The sequence below is a fragment of the Heterodontus francisci genome, chromosome 2 (assembly GCF_036365525.1).
Source record: "Heterodontus francisci isolate sHetFra1 chromosome 2, sHetFra1.hap1, whole genome shotgun sequence".
Taxonomy (NCBI): Eukaryota; Metazoa; Chordata; class Chondrichthyes; order Heterodontiformes; family Heterodontidae; genus Heterodontus; species Heterodontus francisci.
In genome coordinates, this window is record NC_090372.1 from 103,611,409 (window position 1) to 103,629,845 (window position 18,437).

The 18,437-nt window shown below is 44.2% G+C and overlaps 1 protein-coding gene across 3 annotated transcripts in view; it reads left to right on the forward strand.

The window, feature by feature from the left end:
* agmo (alkylglycerol monooxygenase) overlaps window positions 1–18,437 on the forward strand; it is a 479,661-nt gene that overhangs the window by 296,775 nt on the left and 164,449 nt on the right. For all 3 annotated transcript variants that reach the window (XM_068009453.1, XM_068009461.1, XM_068009444.1), the window contains one exon: window positions 14,117–14,183. In XM_068009453.1, the coding sequence (XP_067865554.1) occupies window positions 14,117–14,183 (67 nt within the window). The remainder of the gene's footprint in view (window positions 1–14,116; window positions 14,184–18,437) is intronic.

Sequence of the window (18,437 nt, forward strand, 5' to 3'; positions counted from 1 at the left end):
ACTTTACTGGAGTGAGAATCACAGTTTATTTAAAGACTTAATTGATTAACTTCAGCATAGTGTAGCTGTAATAGATAATGGTTGTGAATCTCATTTGGATTCTACATTGTACACACACACTCAATATAGCTTGACTGCATCAAAACTGTACTTGTGCTTAGTGTAGAATTTCCAAGTACTGAACTGCTCTCTATTCATACCCATTGTACAAAATTCTTGATCCAGGTATAGCAATGACCATATAACCTAACTTGTGCATCAAATGTTCCTTGGAGTTTTGTTTGATAACATTTGGGTAGCAACAAGCTTTCATGAAGAACTTCCCTCAGAATTTTAAATTTGAGGAACATGATCTACGGAAGGATCAAGTTTGGTGAACCAGACAACCGTTTCTCATTTCCTCCTTTCTGGGGAGAAGATTTCCTCTCGTTGCCATTTGCAGTAAAATTGTAAATGTGTTCTTTATACTTTCAGTCCAATTATTTCTACAAATACAGGCTATTCGTGGAAACAAGTAATGTAAATAATAAAACAACCTGAGATAAAAACAGCAAGTGCTGGAAATACTCAGCAGGGCAGGCAGCATCTGTGGAGAGAGAAACACAGTTAATGTTTCCGGTCTGTGACCTTTCATCAGAACTGGCAAAGGTTAGAAAAGAATTACGTTTTGAGCAAGTGAAGGGGGTGGGGTGGGGGGGTGGGTGCGGGGGTGGTGGTGTTGGTGGGGAAGAGAAGGGAAGGTGTGTGATAGAGCAGAGGGCAGGAGAGATTAAATAACAAAGTTGTCATGGGACAAAGGCAAAGAGTGTGTTAATGCTTGTGATGAAAGACAAAGGCCGGAATTTTACCGCCCCCCCCCCCCCCCCACAAAGAGCGGGATGGTGGTGGGGGTGGGGGGGGGGGAGCGTAAAATGGAGTGGGAGGCTCAAGGGGCCCTTCCAAACCCGCTTCCGCCTCTGTCACCATTTTACGTGGCGGGGCTATGGTGAAAAACGGCCGCCCTGCCACAGGCCAATCAAGGCCCTTAAGTGGCCACTTAAGGGCCTCCTCCCGTCGCCACAGGGATTTTACCGTTGGCAAGCAGGTGGCCCAGGCCCGAGAAAAGCCACCTGTTAAAAGGAGGCTGCTTTCTGACGGCCTGGGGGGTGCCCTCCTAATCAGGCACCCTGTGCCCGACGGAGGGCCGCCCCTGATGCCCCAACCACGCCCAACGCCCAACACGCCCCCCCCTCCCCCCAGTTGACCATACTTGCCTCGCCAGGGACTGACCAATCACCCCTGGCGAGGCCCCAAAAACTTACCTTTTCCTGGGGCCATCCTTCCTGTTCTCCTTGAAGTTGGGTGTAGTCCCAGCAGTGGCCAGCACTCCCGGTGGCACTGCTGGGACTAAGAGCTGCCGGCCTGCTGATTGAGGTGATGTTGCCAAGGGCAGGAGGAAGAGGCCAGCCTCTCCAAGCAAGCAAATGTGGATGAAAATGGCTGAGGACTTCAGCAGAAGGAGTGTGGTCCCTCGAACCTGGAGTCAGTGCCTCAAGAGGTTCAGTAACCACAGAAGGATGGGAATGGTGAGCGGCATAACAATTTCAGATGCCAGTCCCCACAGTCTGACTTTCCCTGCATTCTCCTGCACAAAGTTCCTCAGAACAACACACGTTGCAGTTCCACTTACTCCTCTTTCTCCAGGTACCTCACATTCACATCTGAACAATCAACACTCATACTTACTCTCATCTTTGTGCCATTTCACACCCATGCCACACACTCACACTCCTCAAATGTTGTCATTCCACTTCTCATTCATAACTCTCTGCTTTCTCTCATTATAGTGGAAGAGAGTGCACAATTCCAGGGGGAGGCAGAGAACTGGGGGTGGACCTGCAGCCACAACCACCCTGATCGAATTGGAGGAGGACGCCCTGGAGATTGGCAGGATGGCACACACACTTGGCAATGGAGAGATGGGGTGGCCCAGAGATCTGGTGACAGCATTAGATATCACTCTGCAACTTGACACTTAACAGTCACTCATACTGAATTGATATAACCACGAACTGAAATGTCACGATATGCTCAATGTTGAGGTTGTACTGTTTTACAATGCCAGCAGTAGCTCGTGTGTTTTATCACTGACAGGGCCTTCACGTGTTGTGAAGGAGTTGATGAGGGAGGAGGCTAACAAGTGCTCAGAGGAGGACAAGAAATCCGAGGATGCACTGTTGCTTGACTCATGTGCACCCTCCACAAAAGCAGATATACACACCTTAGAGGGTACTGCAGTACAGGTGCATATCACATGTGAGAAGGAGCAGCTGTTGGAGACAGGGACAACAGTGGAGAGTCTCCGTCAGAGTGTGCTGGACACTCCAAGCTCTCCTCAGCTGAACAGAGATGCTGAGTCTCGGAGGTCATCCACAAAAAGGGATCTTGTGAAGCAGCAACAGAAAATGTGTGTGCTTCTGTCAGCATTTCCAAAGGCAGTGCACACCCTTGGAAAGAGATTGGAGGAGTCTGTCTCTATCTAACCATAGATTGGACAAATCAGATCAGCAAAGGTAGGCTGGAAGATGATTTCATGGAGTGTTTTTGGGATAGTTTCTTAGAGCAACACGTTCTAGAGCCAACCAGAGAGCAGGCTATTCCAGATCTAGCTGGTAGTGTGCAATGCGGCAGGATTAATTAATGACCTCATAGTAAAGGAGCTGCTAGGTAGCAGTGATCATAGCATGATTGAATGTCGCATTCAGTTTGAGGAAGAGAAGAGTGGTTCTAAGACTAGTGCTTTAACTTAAATAAAGGTAACTACAAAGGTATTAAGACTGAGCTGGCTAAAGTGAACTGGGAAATTAGGTTAAGGGTAGGTCAGTAGAGATGCAGTGGCAGATATTTAAGAAGATATTTCATAACACTCAGCAATGATACATTCCAGTGAGAAAGAAAGAGTCTAGGAGAAGGATGCATCATCCGTGGCTAACTAAGGAAGTTAAGGATAGTGTCAAATTGAAAGAAAAAGTGTACAGTTCTGCGAAGATTAGTGGTAGGTCAGAAGATTGGACAGAATTTAAAAACCAGCAAAGAATGACAAAAAACATAAGGGGGAGAAATTAGAGTATGAGAGAAAGCTAGCTAGAAATATAAAAACAGACAGTAAGAGTTTCTACAAGTATATAAAAAGGAAAAGAGTAACTAAAGTGAGTGTTGGTCCTCCAGAGAGTGAGCCTGCGGAATTACTAACGGGAAACAAGGAAATTTCATATGAACATACATACGAACATACGAATTAGGAGCAGAAGTAGGCCATTCGGCCCTTATAGCCTGCTCCGCCATTCAATAGGATCATGGCTGATCTGCTTGTGTTTCAAATTCCACACTCCCATTTAATCTTTGATTCCCTTGCCTAACAAGAATCTAACTACCCCACCTTAAAAATATTCAATGACCCTGCCTCCACCACCTTCTCAGGCAGAGAGTTCCAAAGTCGCACAACTCTCAGAGAAAAAATTTCTCCTCATCTCTGTCCTAAAAGGGCGACTCCTAATTTTAAAACAGTGCCCCCTAGTTTTGGGCTCATCCACAAGCGGAAACATCCTTTCCACATCCATCTTGTCAAGACCTTGATCAGGATCTTATATACTTCAATCAAATCTCCCTTCACTCTTCTAAACTCCAGTGAAAACAAGCCCAGTCTGTCCAACCTTTCCTCATCAGACAACCCACTCATTCCATGTATCAATCTAGTGACCCTCCTCTGAACTTCCTCCAATGCACTCACATCTCTCCTTAAATAAGGAGACCAAAACTGCGCACAGTATTCGAGATGTGGTCTCACCAATGTCCTGTATAACTGAAGCATAACATCCTTACTTTTATTTTCAATTCCTCTCGTAATAAGGAATAGCATTCCATTAGCCTTCTTTACTGCTTGCTGTACCTGTATACTAACTTTTTGTGACTCATGCACTAGAACATCTAGATCCCTCTGCACCTTGGAATTTTGCAGTCATTCTCCATTTAAGTAATACTCTGCTTTTTTATTCTTCCTGCCAAAGTGAACAACTTCACATTTTCCCAAATTATACTCCATCTGCTAGATTTTTGCCCACTCACTCAACTTATCTAGATCGGACTGCAACCTCTTTCTGTCCACCTCACAACATACTTTCCTACCTATCTTTGTGTCATCTGCAAATTTAGCTACCATGCCATCGCTCCCCTCATTTAAGTCATTGATATAAATTGTAAAAAGTTGAAGTCCCAGCACAGACCCCTGTGGGACTCCACTCGTCACATCCTGCCAATCAGAAAAGGACCCATTTATGCATACTGTCTGCTTTCTGCCAGCCAGCCAATCTTCTGTCCATGCTCATATGTTACCTACTATACCATGAGCTCCTACTTTGCACAATAACTCTTTATGTGACATCTTGTCAAATGCCTTCTGGAAATCCAAGTACAGTACGTCAAAGGGCTCCCCTTTATCCACAGTACATGTTACTCCTTCAAATAACTCTAATAAATTGGTTAAACATGATCTCCCTTTCACAAAGTCATGCTGACTATTCCCGATTACCTTGAGTTTTTCTAAGTGCCCAGCTATAGCTTCTGTAATGATCGATTCCAGCACCTTCCCCACAACATACATCAAGCTAACTGGCCTATAGTTACCTGTTTTCTGCCTTCCCTCCTTCTTGAACAGAGGGGTTATATTTGCTGTTTTCCAGTCTGATGGAACCTTTCCAGAATCTAGCAAATTTTTAAAAATTAACATCAATGCATCTACTACCTCATTAGCCACTTCTTTTAAGACCCAAGGATGAAGTCCATCAGGACCTGGGGACTTGTCAGCCCACAGCTCCATCAGTTTGGTCAGTACCGCTTCCCTGGTGTTTGTAATTTCACCAAGTTCCTCTCTTCCTTCCACCTCCTGATTTACAGCTATTACTGGAAGGTTTTTTGCATCTTCTATAATGAAGACAGAAGCAAAAGCTTTCGGAAGATTTGAACAGATATTTTCTGTCTGTTTTCACTGTAGAAGAAACAAGTAACAAGTAAATCAAGAGGTGAAAGGGAGGGAGAATCTTAAAACAATTCCAATCACCTGGGAAAGGGTACTGAGAAAACTATTATAACTAAACATAGAAACATAGAAAATAGGAGCAGGAGTAGGCCATTCGGCCCTTCGAGCCTGCTCCACCATTCATTATGATCATGGCTGATCATCCAACTCAGTAGCCTGTTCCCGCTTTCGCCCCATTCCCTTTAGACCCAAGAGCTATATCTAACTCCTTCTTGAAAACATACAATGTTTTGGCGTCAACTGCTTTCTGTGGTAGCGAATTCCACAGGCTCACCATTCTCTGGGTGAAGAAATTTCTCCTCATCTCAGTCCTGAAAGGTTTATCCCGTATCCTTAGACTATGACCCCTGGTTCTGGACTCCCCACCATTGGGAACATCCTTCCTACATCTACCCTGTCAAGTCCTGTTAGAATTTTATGGGTTTCTATGAGATCCCCCCTCACTCTTCTGAACTCCAGCGAAGATAATCCTAACCGACTCAATCTCTCCTCATACGTCAGTCCCACCATCCCAGCAATCAGTCTGGTAAACCTTCGCTGCACTCCCTCTGTAGCAAGAACATCCTTCTTCAGATAAGGAGACCAACACTGCACACAATATTCCAGGTGTGGCCTCACCAAGGCTCTGTATAATTGCAGCAAGACGTCCCTGCTCCTGTACTCGAGTCCTCTCGCTATGAAGGCCAACATACCATATGCCTTTTTTACCACCTGTTGGACCTGCTTGCTTACCTTCAGTGACTGGTGTATGAGAACACCCAGGTCTCGCTGCATATTCCCCTCTCTCAGTTTATAGCCATTCAGATAATAATCTGCCTTCCTGTTTTTGCTACCAAAGTGGATAACCTCACATTTATCCACATTATACTGCATCTGCCATGCATGAGCCCACTCACTCAACTTGTCCAAATCACCCTGAAACCTCTCTGCATCCTTCTCACAACTCACCCTCCCACCCAGTTTTGTGTCATCTGCAAATTTGGAGATATTACATTTAGTTCCCTCATCTAAATCATTAATGTATATTGTGAATAGCTGGGGTCCAAGCACCGATCCCTGCGTTACCCCACTAGTCACTGCCTGCCATTCGGAAAAAGATCCATTTATCCCTACTCTTTGTTTCCTGTCTGCCAACCAATTTTCTATCCATTGCAATACACTACCCCCAATCCCATGCGCTTTAATTTTACATGCTAATCTCTTATGTGGGACTTTGTCAAAAGCCTTCTGAAAGTCCAAATAAACCACATCCACTGGCTCCCCCTCATCAACTCTACTGGTTACATCCTCGTAGAATTCTAGTAGAGTTGTCCAGCATGATTTCCCTTTCGTAAATCCATGCTGACTCTGCCCGATTCTACCACTGTTGTCTAAAGGCTGACAAGTCCCAGGACCTGATGGCCTACATACTAAGCTCTTCAAAGAAGATAGGAGATGCATTAAAGGCCTGCTCGGGCCTGCAAAAAAAAGCCTGACAAGAGCCCAAAAGAATCACATTCAACCCGAGCCCAACCCGGCCCAAGTCATTCCATTTTTTCCCGCACCCAACCCGACCATCAGTTAACTTACCTTCCGTTTTTCACTTTGTTGCTGATCTGCACAAGTTTAAAATAACTAACAAAACCACCTTTATAGTCCAAAAATTAAACTAACATTGGAGCCACTTACCTGTGATAGAGCATGTCCAACCCGAACCCAAATGCCGGACCCGGAAGTGCAACCCGACCGACTCAAACCTGACACATGTCGCTGGGTCCCGTCAGGTTCGGGCTGGGTAGCAGGCCTTTAATATGCATTGGTTGTAATTTTCCAAAATTTCTTAGATTCTGGAAAGGTCCCATCAGTTTGGAAAATAGCAAATGTAACTCCTCTATTGAAGAAAGTAGGGAGACGGAAAGTTGGAAACTATAGGCCAGTTAGCCTAACATCTGTCATAGGGAAAAGGCTAGAATCTATTAAGGAGGTAATAGCAGGGCACTTCAAAACTCTTAATTCAATCAGGCAGAGTCAACATGGTTTTGTGAAAGGGAACTCATGTTTGACTGATTTATTAGAATTAATTGAGGAAGTAACCAGCAATGTGGATAATGTGGATCATTATAAGCCCACTGACTGCCACACTACCTGGACTACACTTGTTCACACCCTGCATTCCATTTCATTCTTCCAGTTTCTCCGTCTCCGACGCATCTGCTCTGATGATGCAACCTTCCACAACAGCTGATATCTCTTCCTTTTTCCTCAACCTCAGCCAAGGATTCCCCCCCCATTGTGGTTGACAGGGCCCTCAACCGGGTCTGGCCCATTTCCTGTACCTCTGCTCTCACCCCTTCCCCTCCTTCCCACAACCGTGACAGGGTTCCCCTTGGCCTCACTTTCCACCCCACCAGCCTCCACATCCAAAGGATCATCCTCTGCCATTTCCGCCACATCCAGCATGATGCCACTACCAAACACTTCTTCCCTTCCCCTCCCCTGTCAGCATTCCAAAGGGATCATTCCCTCTGCGACACCCTGGTCCACTCCTCCATTACCCCTGGCACCTCGTCCCCTTCCCACGGCACCTTCCCATGCGATCGCAGGAGGTGTAATACCTGCCCTTTTACCTTCTCTCTGCTCACTATCCAAGGCCCCAAACACTCCTTTGAGGTGAAGCAACGATTTACTTGTATTTCTTTCAATTTAGTGTACTGTATTCACTGCTCACAATGTGCTCTCCTCTACATAGGGGAGACCAAACGCAGAATGGGTGACCGCTTTGTGGAACACCTTCGCTCAGTCCAAAAACACGACCCCGAACTTCCTGTTTCAACATATCCCCCTGCTCTCATGCTCACATCTCTATCCTGGGCTTGCTGCAGTGTTCCAGTGAACATCAAAGTAAGCTCGAGGAACAGCTTCTCATTTACCGATTAGGCATATTACAGCCTACCGGACTGGACATTGAGTTCAATAATTTTAGAGCATGACTGGCCCCCCTTTTTAATTTTAGTATCCTTTTTTCTTTTTATTTTATTTTAGTTTGTTTCCTCATTCATTTTTTTTACCATGTGCCAGCCCACTGTTTTTTTTCATGTTTGTGCTTTTGGCCAGGGCTGTTCATTATACCATTATTTAACACCCTCTCTGCACTAACGCTTTGTCTTTCACCACTAACATACCGTTTGCCTTTGCTCCATGACCTTTCGGTCAGTTATTCTTTGTGACCCTCTGTCCTATCAACACCTTCCCTTGTGTTATCTTTTGCCCCACCCCCGCTTTATTTGCTTAAAACCTATTACATTTCTAACCTTTGCCAGTTCTGTTGAAAGGTCACTGACCTGAAACATTAACTTTGCTTCTCTCTCCACAGATGCTGCCAGATCCGCTGAGTATTTCCAGCATTTTTTGTTTTTATTTCAGATTTCCAGCATCTGCAGTATTTTTCTTTTATTTTAGTGGATAATGAGGGACCTGTAAATGTGGTGTACTTAGGTTTCCAATACAGTTAATAAGGTACCACATCAAAGGTTACTGCACAAAATAAGAGCTCATTGTGCAGGGGTAACATAGTAGCATGGATAGAGGATTCGTTAGCTAACAGGAAGCAGATATTAGGGATAAATGGGGCATTTTCAGGTTGGCATACTGTAACTAGTGGAGTGCCACAGGGATCAGTGCTGGGGCCTCAACTATTTTCAATCTATTTAAATGACTTGGATGAAGGGACTGAATGTAACGTTGCTAAATTTGCTGATGACATAAAGATAGGTAGTGAGTTGTGAGGAGGATGTATGGCTTCTGTAAAGGGATTTAGATAATTTAAGTGAGTGGGCAAAAATTTGGCAAATGGAGTCTAATGTGGGAAAATGTGAACTTGTCCACTTTGGGTGGAAGAATAGAAAAGCAGTATATTATTTAATTGGAAAGAAATTGGAGAATTCTGCAGCACGTAGGCATCTGGGTGTCCTGATACATGAATCACAAAACGTTGGCATGTAGGCACAGCAAGTGATTAGGAAGGCAAATAGAATGTTGTTGTTTATTGCAAGGGGAATGGAGCATAAAAGTAAGCTCTCATGCTCACATCTCTGTCCTGGGATTGCTGCAGTGTTCCAGTGAACATCAACGCAAGCTCGAGGAACAGCATCTCATTTACCGATTAGGCACACTACAGCCTGCCGGACTGAACATTGAGTTCAATAATTTCAGAGCATGACAGGCCCCCCATTTTACTTTTATTTTTAGTTATTTTTTTTCTTTTTCCTTTTAAAATTTTTTTTTGTGTTTATTTTGTTTTACTTCATCTTAGTTTGTTCAGTTTGCTTACCCACTGTTTACTTTCATGTTTGTACTTGCGGCTGTTCAATTTCAGTCCGTTAACACCCTATCCGTACTAATGCTTTGTCTTTCAACACACCATTAACATATTGTTTGCCTTTGCTCCATGACCATCTGGTCAGCTATTCTGTGACCTTGTCCTATCTACACCTTCCCCTTTGTTATCTCTTGCCCCACCCCCGCTTTACTTGCTTATAACCTTTTACATTTCTAATATTTGCCAGTTCTGAAGAAGGGTCACTGACCTGAAACGTTAACTCTGCTTCTCTCTCCACAGATGCTGCCAGACCTGCTGAGTATTTCCAGCATTTCTTGTTTTTATTTCAGATTTCCAGCATCCGCAGTATTTTGCTTTTATAAAAGTAAGGAAGTTTTGCAACAGTTGTAGAGGGGGCTGTTGAGACCACATCTGGAGTACTGCATACAGTTTTGGTCTCCTGAAGAAAGGATATAATTGCATTAGAAGCAGTTCAGAGAAGGTTCACTAGGCTGATTCCTGAGATGAAGGGATTACCTTATGAGGAGAGGTTGGACAGGTTGGTCCTGTATCCATTGCAGTTTAGCAGAATGAGAGGTGATCTTATTGAAACATATAACATTTTGAGGGGACTTGACAGGGTGAATACTGAGAGGATGTTTTCCCTTATGAGAAAGACTAAAACCAGGGGACACAAGGGATCTCCCATTTAGGATGGAGATGAGGAGAATATTTTTCTCTCAGTGGTTTGTTAGTCTGTAGAATTCTCTTCCCCAGAGAGCAGGAGAGATAGGGTCATTGAATATTTTTAAGGCTGAGTTAGATAGATTCTTGATTGACAAGGGAGTCAAAGGATATGGGGGTAGACAAGAAAATAGTTTTGAGGCCACAATCTGATCAGCCATGCTCTTATCAAATGGCGAAACAGGCTTAAGGGGCCGGATGGCCTACTCCTACTCCTAATTCGTATGTTTGTATGTATGTTCATATGTGATTACCATGATGTCTCAGGTATTTGCGCTGATCTCCACCTCCATGGTAGCAGTGACCACCTGCATGGACAGTCAAAAGTGACAGGCCACCAAGTGCATGCTTAAAGGGCACATGGAAGTGGGCACTCTTCTCCAGATGTTCCCACCTCTCATCCCTTGATCACCATCCCGTGACACCCCCCAGCCCTCAGACAGAGCCCCACATGCTGCATCCTGCCCCAATAACCGAGCCTACCCTGTACAGGTGGGGCAGTCTTTGGCTGGGCCATCACAGGATCCAAAACCCAGAGGACATCCACCACGGGCGTCTCACCTGTCAGAGCAAGGAAATGAGCAGCCTGCCTCTAGCACTGCTGACGTCACAGGAGTAGCACCACATAGGAGTAATGAGAGCAGATGAGAAAGACTTAATAGGTGCACAAAAGGGATTAACTTGGGTGCACATAGCATTGTTTCTGATGTTTATTTCTATGAATGAAACACATTATTTGAAGTCCTCATTCTCAAGGCCTTTATTTTCTTGCATCCCCCATCCAACCTGGACAGAAGCCTTCAGGTGAATGATATGATTAGCCTTTATGAAGAGGAAAAGGTGTGAATGCGGTGGTTGGCTGGTTGACTGTTGGAATGAGGTGTGCATGTGGGGGCACGGGTGCTCATGTTTTCTGTTGGCACTCTCAGATGGCATCACACACACATATTAATTGAAGCATGCCTGGATGAGTCTGTAGTGGGCTTCTCTGGTAGCCAGGTGTGTGGCTGTGGGCACCGTGACCGCATAAGGCTTCTCCTCCTCCTCTCCCTCTTCCACTTCAGAGGATGCTGACTGCTTTCCACCTTCCTCCTATTGTAGCTCCGTTCCTCTCTGCAGCACCATGTTATGAAGGGTACAGCAGACCACAACAATCCAAGAGACCCTTGATAGGGCATATTGAAGGACACCTCCAGATCTGTCGAGACATCTGAAGCATATCTTGAGCAACCCAATGATTTCTTCTATTGTTGCCCTGGTGGTGATGTGGTTCCTGTTGTATCTCTCCTCTGGCTCATTGGTAGGGTTCCTCACAGGAGTCAGCAGCCAAGTTTTCAGAGGGTAGCCTTTGTTTCCCAGGAGCCAGCCCCTGAGGCTGTGTGGAGGATTGAAAACCTGTGGGAGATGTAACTACCATAGACTGAATGAGTCATGCCAGTTCCCTGGATATCCAGCATAGACATGTATAATAAACTAGCTGGACACTGAGGGAGTGGACCCATTGCAATGGATAAATACTCCAAGCTGATCTGAGGGTCCCTTGATTGTACACATGTGGCAATCAATAACTTCTTGAACCTGTGGGAATCCAGCAACTGCAGCCAAGCCGATAGCCCTCTCTGTCTGACTGGTCTTATCTGTGGCAAATTGGATATGATTGGCGGCTTTGGAAAACAAGCCATCCGTGACCTGGGAGATGTGCTTACGGGAAGAGATTGAGAGATCCTTGAGAAATCACAAGCGGATCCCTGAAAGAAGCCTGAGCTGGAGAAATTCAGGGCTGTCGTGGCCTTGGCGGCCACTGGCAATGCATGAGTACCTCATCTTCTTGGAAGGAGGTCTTGTTCCAGGAGGCTGCTGATGTCAGCCATGACCTGCCTTGCAAGCCTGAGCCTCCTGAGGTACCGTTGCTCCATCATGTTGAGGAAGATCACCCTCTGTATGTAGACCCTGTGCTGGGGATATCGCCTCCATTGAATTCGAGGACTCTGTCCATCTCTTCTGTCTTGTGGAGTGGCATGTGGCTGTGGAGAAGGCAATTGCTGTTGGTGTTGTTTCTGCTCCTAGTGCTGCTGCAGTTGCTGGTGCGGCTGCTGTCGCTGTTGATCCTCATTACAGGTCCAGACCACTGCTGTATAAGTTGCTGTCATGCTGCACTGAAGACTGGCATAAAGTTGAGTATACTCCAAGGCAATTGAAAGAACTTCCAAAAAGTTGCAATTGACCCTCAGAGGAATGAATTCATTCTCAAGAACTAAACCTGCAAGCACAAGCCTTTCACCAAGGCTGGCCTCAAACTTCACGATTTGATTCTTTAAAGTCTTCCCAGCACATCCATTTCTTTAAACAATCACTCCCCACTGTCGTCTCACCTCGGTGACCCTGCTGAGAAGCAGATAACTTGAGAAACCCGTGCGCTGGCTGTTAAAGCCAGGATGCAGGAGTAAATTCAAAGTTAATTACCTATTTGCATATTAGAATGACTTTCCCGAGAACTCCATGGGAGTTCCCTGCTCACCTGTAAACCCGCCCGGGTTAAACACGGAAGTTGACGAGATCATGGTGGGTTCCTGACCTGACGCCACTTTTCAGGAATTTAACCCTGCAGCCTCAACCCAGCCCACCTCCCCTTGGCAGTTAAAATTCTGCCCTTGACTTCTTCAATCCCCAACTGTGATCTCTCCCCCTACCTACGATATCTACCCAGCTTGCAATCTTTTCAAGCCCCCATGTTCTCTTAACCGCCCCCCCCCAACCCCATGATCTCATTCCCCTGCCCTGCCCATCCCCCACACCTTCCATCCCTCCCTCCCCTCCACTGTGCTTTCTAGTGCAGAAATACTTGCCCGTCAGCCAGCTAGTCTCTGAACCTGGCTGGCTGCTGGCTTGGAAATGGAAAAATATAAATTCATATGAGGTCCTGCTGTTAAATTCAGCAGACCTTTGTGTTACCCGTTGCCTGCCATTGGGACCGTTCCCCACTCCCTCCCTGATATCCCCTGAATATTGAGGCCAAGGTGTCACCTGGACTATTTGCATGTATGCTTTCAAGCTGGGGGTGCACAATTCAATTTTGTTGGGATTCACTAGACTAATAAAGAGGACATCTGAGAACAAAAGTAGTGACACTTATTGTTAATTCCCTTGGACATGATATAATTTTTACATTAACAATGGAAACCTGTTCTTATGAACAATTTGTTACATTTCTAGGCCTAGAAGTAGTAAAGTAAATGAGATGTGTGAAATTAAACAAATTCAGAGCTGATTTGTGTCAAATGCATCTAGACAGGACCCAAAAGAAAAGTTATTACCGTTGCCAATCAAAGCAATGTTTATATTAATATCGTTCTTTTGAATTGAAAGAAGGTTACTTTGACTTGTATATGATGGGACATCCATACTGCTTAGAGTTCTCAAACTTTCAAAATGGGAGTCCAGAAGATGTCGGATAGAGCCCAACCAAATGTTAACTACTGTTATGTTTGAAAAACTACTGAAAGTTTTTTTTTAAATCGCATTTTTTCAGGCAGGGTCTTAATGATTTTAATGATGCATATATTGCTTTTCTAAATAACCTTTTTGTTCTTCTACAAGTACCAACATATTATTGTGAAAATTGAACAGAACCACTAGGTGCGGGTTGTCTCAAAGAAACTAGAGCTCCCATTGAAGAAATGTTAAGACGCTTCGGGACTTCCACACATTGAGAATATCAGTCTATAAGCTACAGACTAAACTTGCCTTCTATTTTGCTATTTCCTCTAAAATAAAACAATTTTAATTAGCAGCCTGTTCAGGGATATTCAGTTTAAATAAAACTCAAAATAGTCCTTATGGTAGCTATTACAATGCGATGTTATTATTTCAACATCTGCTTTTCTGTCATTTTGAGTTTAAAAATAAAATTGTTTCCTAATCCCTTGAGCTGGCTATGGGTAGTTATTTTTCGATTTTGGCATTAAAGCCCAGTGTTAAATGGTTTCCTGACTCTGTTGCAGATAATTGGTAACCTTGGGCCTCTGGAATTGATCCTCAACACACCCAGTCACCACAGAGTCCATCATGGTAAGTCTGTCCTGATAGAATGGACTTCTGTCTTGTAAAATGTGTAATTTTTCCAGCTGTCTGGAAACCTGTCAGCAAACATCTTACAGGTTATTTTTTATTGAAAAGTTTGGAAAAGGTTTCAAAAATATACTGCATTGAGAGAATTAAATCCCAATCGAGGAATAATCTTTTTCGGGAATTCCGTGCTTAAAGCAAGGATTATCTTTGAATCAGGATGTTGTAAGCAGTGTGACAAAATAAAACAGTTTACAAAATGTTGTACTACAAATATTTATCTCTCAACTCAATTTCAACAAAGATAATCGAAAACATGATAGACAAAAGACTTGAACTGTCTTTAAAATCTGAAAGCGATTAGTTGTTGTCCCAGTGAGATTCTCACTGTATTGCCGATATTTATTGCGCTGATAATATGCAGTGTTAAAAAGCAGATTATTGAGTAACATTTTTCCCTTGATTCAGGAATTATATAAAATGAGTATGAATGGAAATTTACTTGATAAGTAGGAATTCTGGCTCAATCAAGTAGATGTTTCCATTCAGCAAACCTTAATACTGTTTCCGGTTTCATAGTAAGGTTTGTATGACTGAAGCTGAAGCAGCACAAAGTCATTCTGAACCAAATCTGTAACAACTTGGAAGATAATTATTTCAACATTACCATTATCAAAATATCCTCTGCTTATCCTGTTCATGTATACAACAGGATTTTTTAAACATTTTTTATGGAGGGTCATTGTCTCATATTAAGCCTCCAATTTGAATGTCCCTGTTACATTTGTAAAAGACCACAAAATGTGAAAAAAATCTGCGAACTGACCTTCTTCCAAAAAGTAAAATTCCATTTTAATAAATATTGTCCCCTGTATACATGATGAGTTTTAAATATTGGAATGCAGCTGAATATATAATGTGCCAAATTGGGTTATTTTGTTTTATGATTCAGGGAGGAGAGTAATCATACTATTTAAAAATATAGATAAACAGATTTCAAGTTTGAAGTGTTGTAGCATGATAGCGTTATACAACCTAAATACTGGGAATAATGAATTGGTGGAATAGGTGGAATATGCACAAACTAATTTACAAATTACAAATTGGGCGGCACAGTGGCGCAGTGGTTAGCACCGCAGCCTCACAGCTCCAGCGACCCGGGTTCGATTCTGGGTACTGCCTGTGTGGAGTTTGCAAGTTCTCCCTGTGTCTGCGTGGGTTTCCTCCGGGTGCTCCGGTTTCCTCCCACAAGCCAAAAGACTTGCTGGTTGATAGGTAAATTGGCCATTATAAATTGCCCCTAGTATAGGTAGGTGGTAGGGAAATATAGGGACAGGTGGGGATGTGGTAGGAATATGGGATTAGTGTAGGATTAGTATAAATGGGTGGTTGATGGTCGGCACAGACTCGGTGGGCTGAAGGGCCTGTTTCAGTGCTGTATCTCTAAACTAAACTAAACAAATGTATGCATACACACACTTGCTCATTCACATGTAAACACACATATACATTAATTTACATGCATACACGTTGATTCTGCAGTACATTCACACGATTACCCACCTGCAGACCCATATTAACAGCTGTTATATTTTACCTGCATAGCTGAAAAGGAAGCCTGTAGAAATAAAATCTGCAGGCGCTTGTATTATCAAAGCCTAGCTGTTATTGCCTCCTAAAGCATAGCCTTGGAGCATAATCTCTATGTTGTAAGGATGGGCATCACGTCAGAAACCTGAATCCCAAATGGACCAAATTGACTTCTGATTAATTTAGGTGGAAAAAAGAATTCTGACTTGGTAGAGATTTAAAAGAGCCTGTCTTTTTCAGTAATACTATTCAATTGGCTGGGGCATTGGACCGAGAGGGGACGAGACCAAATCTGGTCTTCAAGTGAAGTGGGGTTAGATGATTGAGGATAATTGGACCAGCTACTACTTTAAAGTCATACATGCTGTCATTATTTTAGATAATTCTAAAATAAAGGGTAGGAGGAGGGCAGAGGAGGGGGTGACAGTAGGAGGGGAATGGGATCAGGGGAAGAAAGGTAGAGAAACTACCTCAGCAGGGAGCATTGTTCTGCATCTTTATCATGGAAAGGTCATGCAGGAAACTGTCCTTCCATCCCCCAATCCAATTTTCTTCTTGGTGCAAATGGCTGGTTGTGGTACAGCTGGGTAACCTTGTCTTTCCCACAATCTGTAAGAATCTGGTAACAGTGGGGGTGGGAGTGAGGCTTCATCCAGTAAGTCCAATGTGAAAAGTGAAATGTTAAGATCTGTTGCTTCTTTCCCACCACTTTCTTGTGCACACTGTCTATGAGATGTAACTTGGAGGTAGGTCATCTTGGCGACCATAAGGGAAGAGAAAGATGAAGGCTGGAATTTTACATCGAGCCGCAGGCCCCACCCATCGGCAGAAAAAGTCAGTGGCGTGCCTGCTTGCACCAGGCTTGGAAGCCACACTGTGATTTTATGTGGCTCAGGCCCTTAATTGGCTAGGCTTTGATAATACAAGCGCCTACAGACTTTATTTCTACAGGCTTACTTTTCAGCTATGCAGGTAAAATATAACAGCTGTTAATATGGGTCTGCAGGTGGATAATCGTGTGAATGTACTGCAGAATCAACGTGTATGCATGGGGTGGGCTGCTGCCCCTCTGAGGCAGGAAGTCCCGCCCCCAAGAGCTGCCGGCCAATCAGCAGGCCAGCAGCTTTTCAGTTCCTGCAGCGCCACCAGGAGCTGTGGCCACTGCTGAGACTGCACCCAGCCAGGACTGGCAACATGGATGAGACCCCGGAATGCAGTTAAGTGTGTGGGGCCTTGCCAGGGACAATTGGCTGGGCCCCAGCGAGGCAGCGGGGTGGGGGCGGGTGTCGGTCGCTTGAGAGAAGCAGGGAGGGCTCCAGTGGGGACAGCTTGTGTTGCGGGAGGGGAGCCTGACCCGGAGGGCCCCCCTCACAGCCTGCAAGGAGGCCGTCAGGTTTTACTGGGTGGCCTTCTGAGCTACTGAACCGCTCGCCCCCCCTGCTGGTTATATAATTAATTGGTCACATAAGGGCCTTAATTGGCCTGCCGTTTGTCACCTCCGCTACTGCTCATAAAATTGCAGCGGGGGCGGAAAGGCAATGGGGACGGCACCCCCACCTCCAGCAAGTTCCTTTAAGGGGTGTAAAATTCCGGCAGAAATATTTGGATTTCAGGCACTGTCACTAAACTATGCACTTGGGATGGTTTCCACATTTGTTGAGATTTAAAAAGAAACAAACTATGATTGAATGTTCAATACCTGATCCCAGGAGACTGATAAACCTTGCTTCAATCCCTGCCTTTTTGCAAACTCCAGACATTCTTTTGTTCAGTCTCCTCCCTCCCATGGATAGCAAGATTAGGCTGGCAAAGACCCCAAACACATTACATAGAGCCTCTTAGTTCAAAATTTCATGAGTTGTTTTCTATTGGTGCGGATATGGGCACAGTGTGAACACTGCTGTCCAGTATCTGATTTCTAGCTGTTCAGATGTATATGGTGATATTCCAGAACCAGTACTTGGAGCAGTTTCACATTGAAACAATGTAGTTTCCAACACAGAAGCAAGCCATTCATCTCAATGTGTCTATTGCCAGTTTTTGCTCGAGCAAACAAAAACTATAATCTCATTGACTTGATTTTTCTGCATAGTCCTGTACCTTTCTCTGTTTCAAATAATAATCCAGTATACCATTTAAAGAAGCAATGGCCTCTGCCTTCCTGTGGCATTCCATGCTTCATTAAACCTCTGTGTATGAATTTTTTCCTAAGCTCTCCTCACTCAGTGACTATTTTAAATTGATGATCCCCTTGTCACTGAGTCTCTGATCAGAGGAAATAATATTTCCTTGTTCACGATCAAATTTGCATAATTTCATAAATCTCAATTTAATGAGCTCTTAGCTTTTTGTGCTCCTGAGGATACAGAATCATAGAACCATATAGCACATGAGAAAGCCATTCAGCCCATCATGCCTGTACCAGCTCTTTGAAAGACCTATCCAATTAGTCCCATTCCCCTGCTGTTTCCCTATAGTCCTGCAATTTATTTCCCCTTCAAGTATTTAGCCAATTCCTTTTGAAAACTACTATTGAATCTTTTTCTTCCACCCTTCCAGGTGGTGCATTCCAGATCATAATTCGCTGCATAAAATATGTATCCTCTGGTTATCAACCCTTCTGCCAGTGCAATCAGTTACTCCTTATTTACTCTTATCAAAACCCTT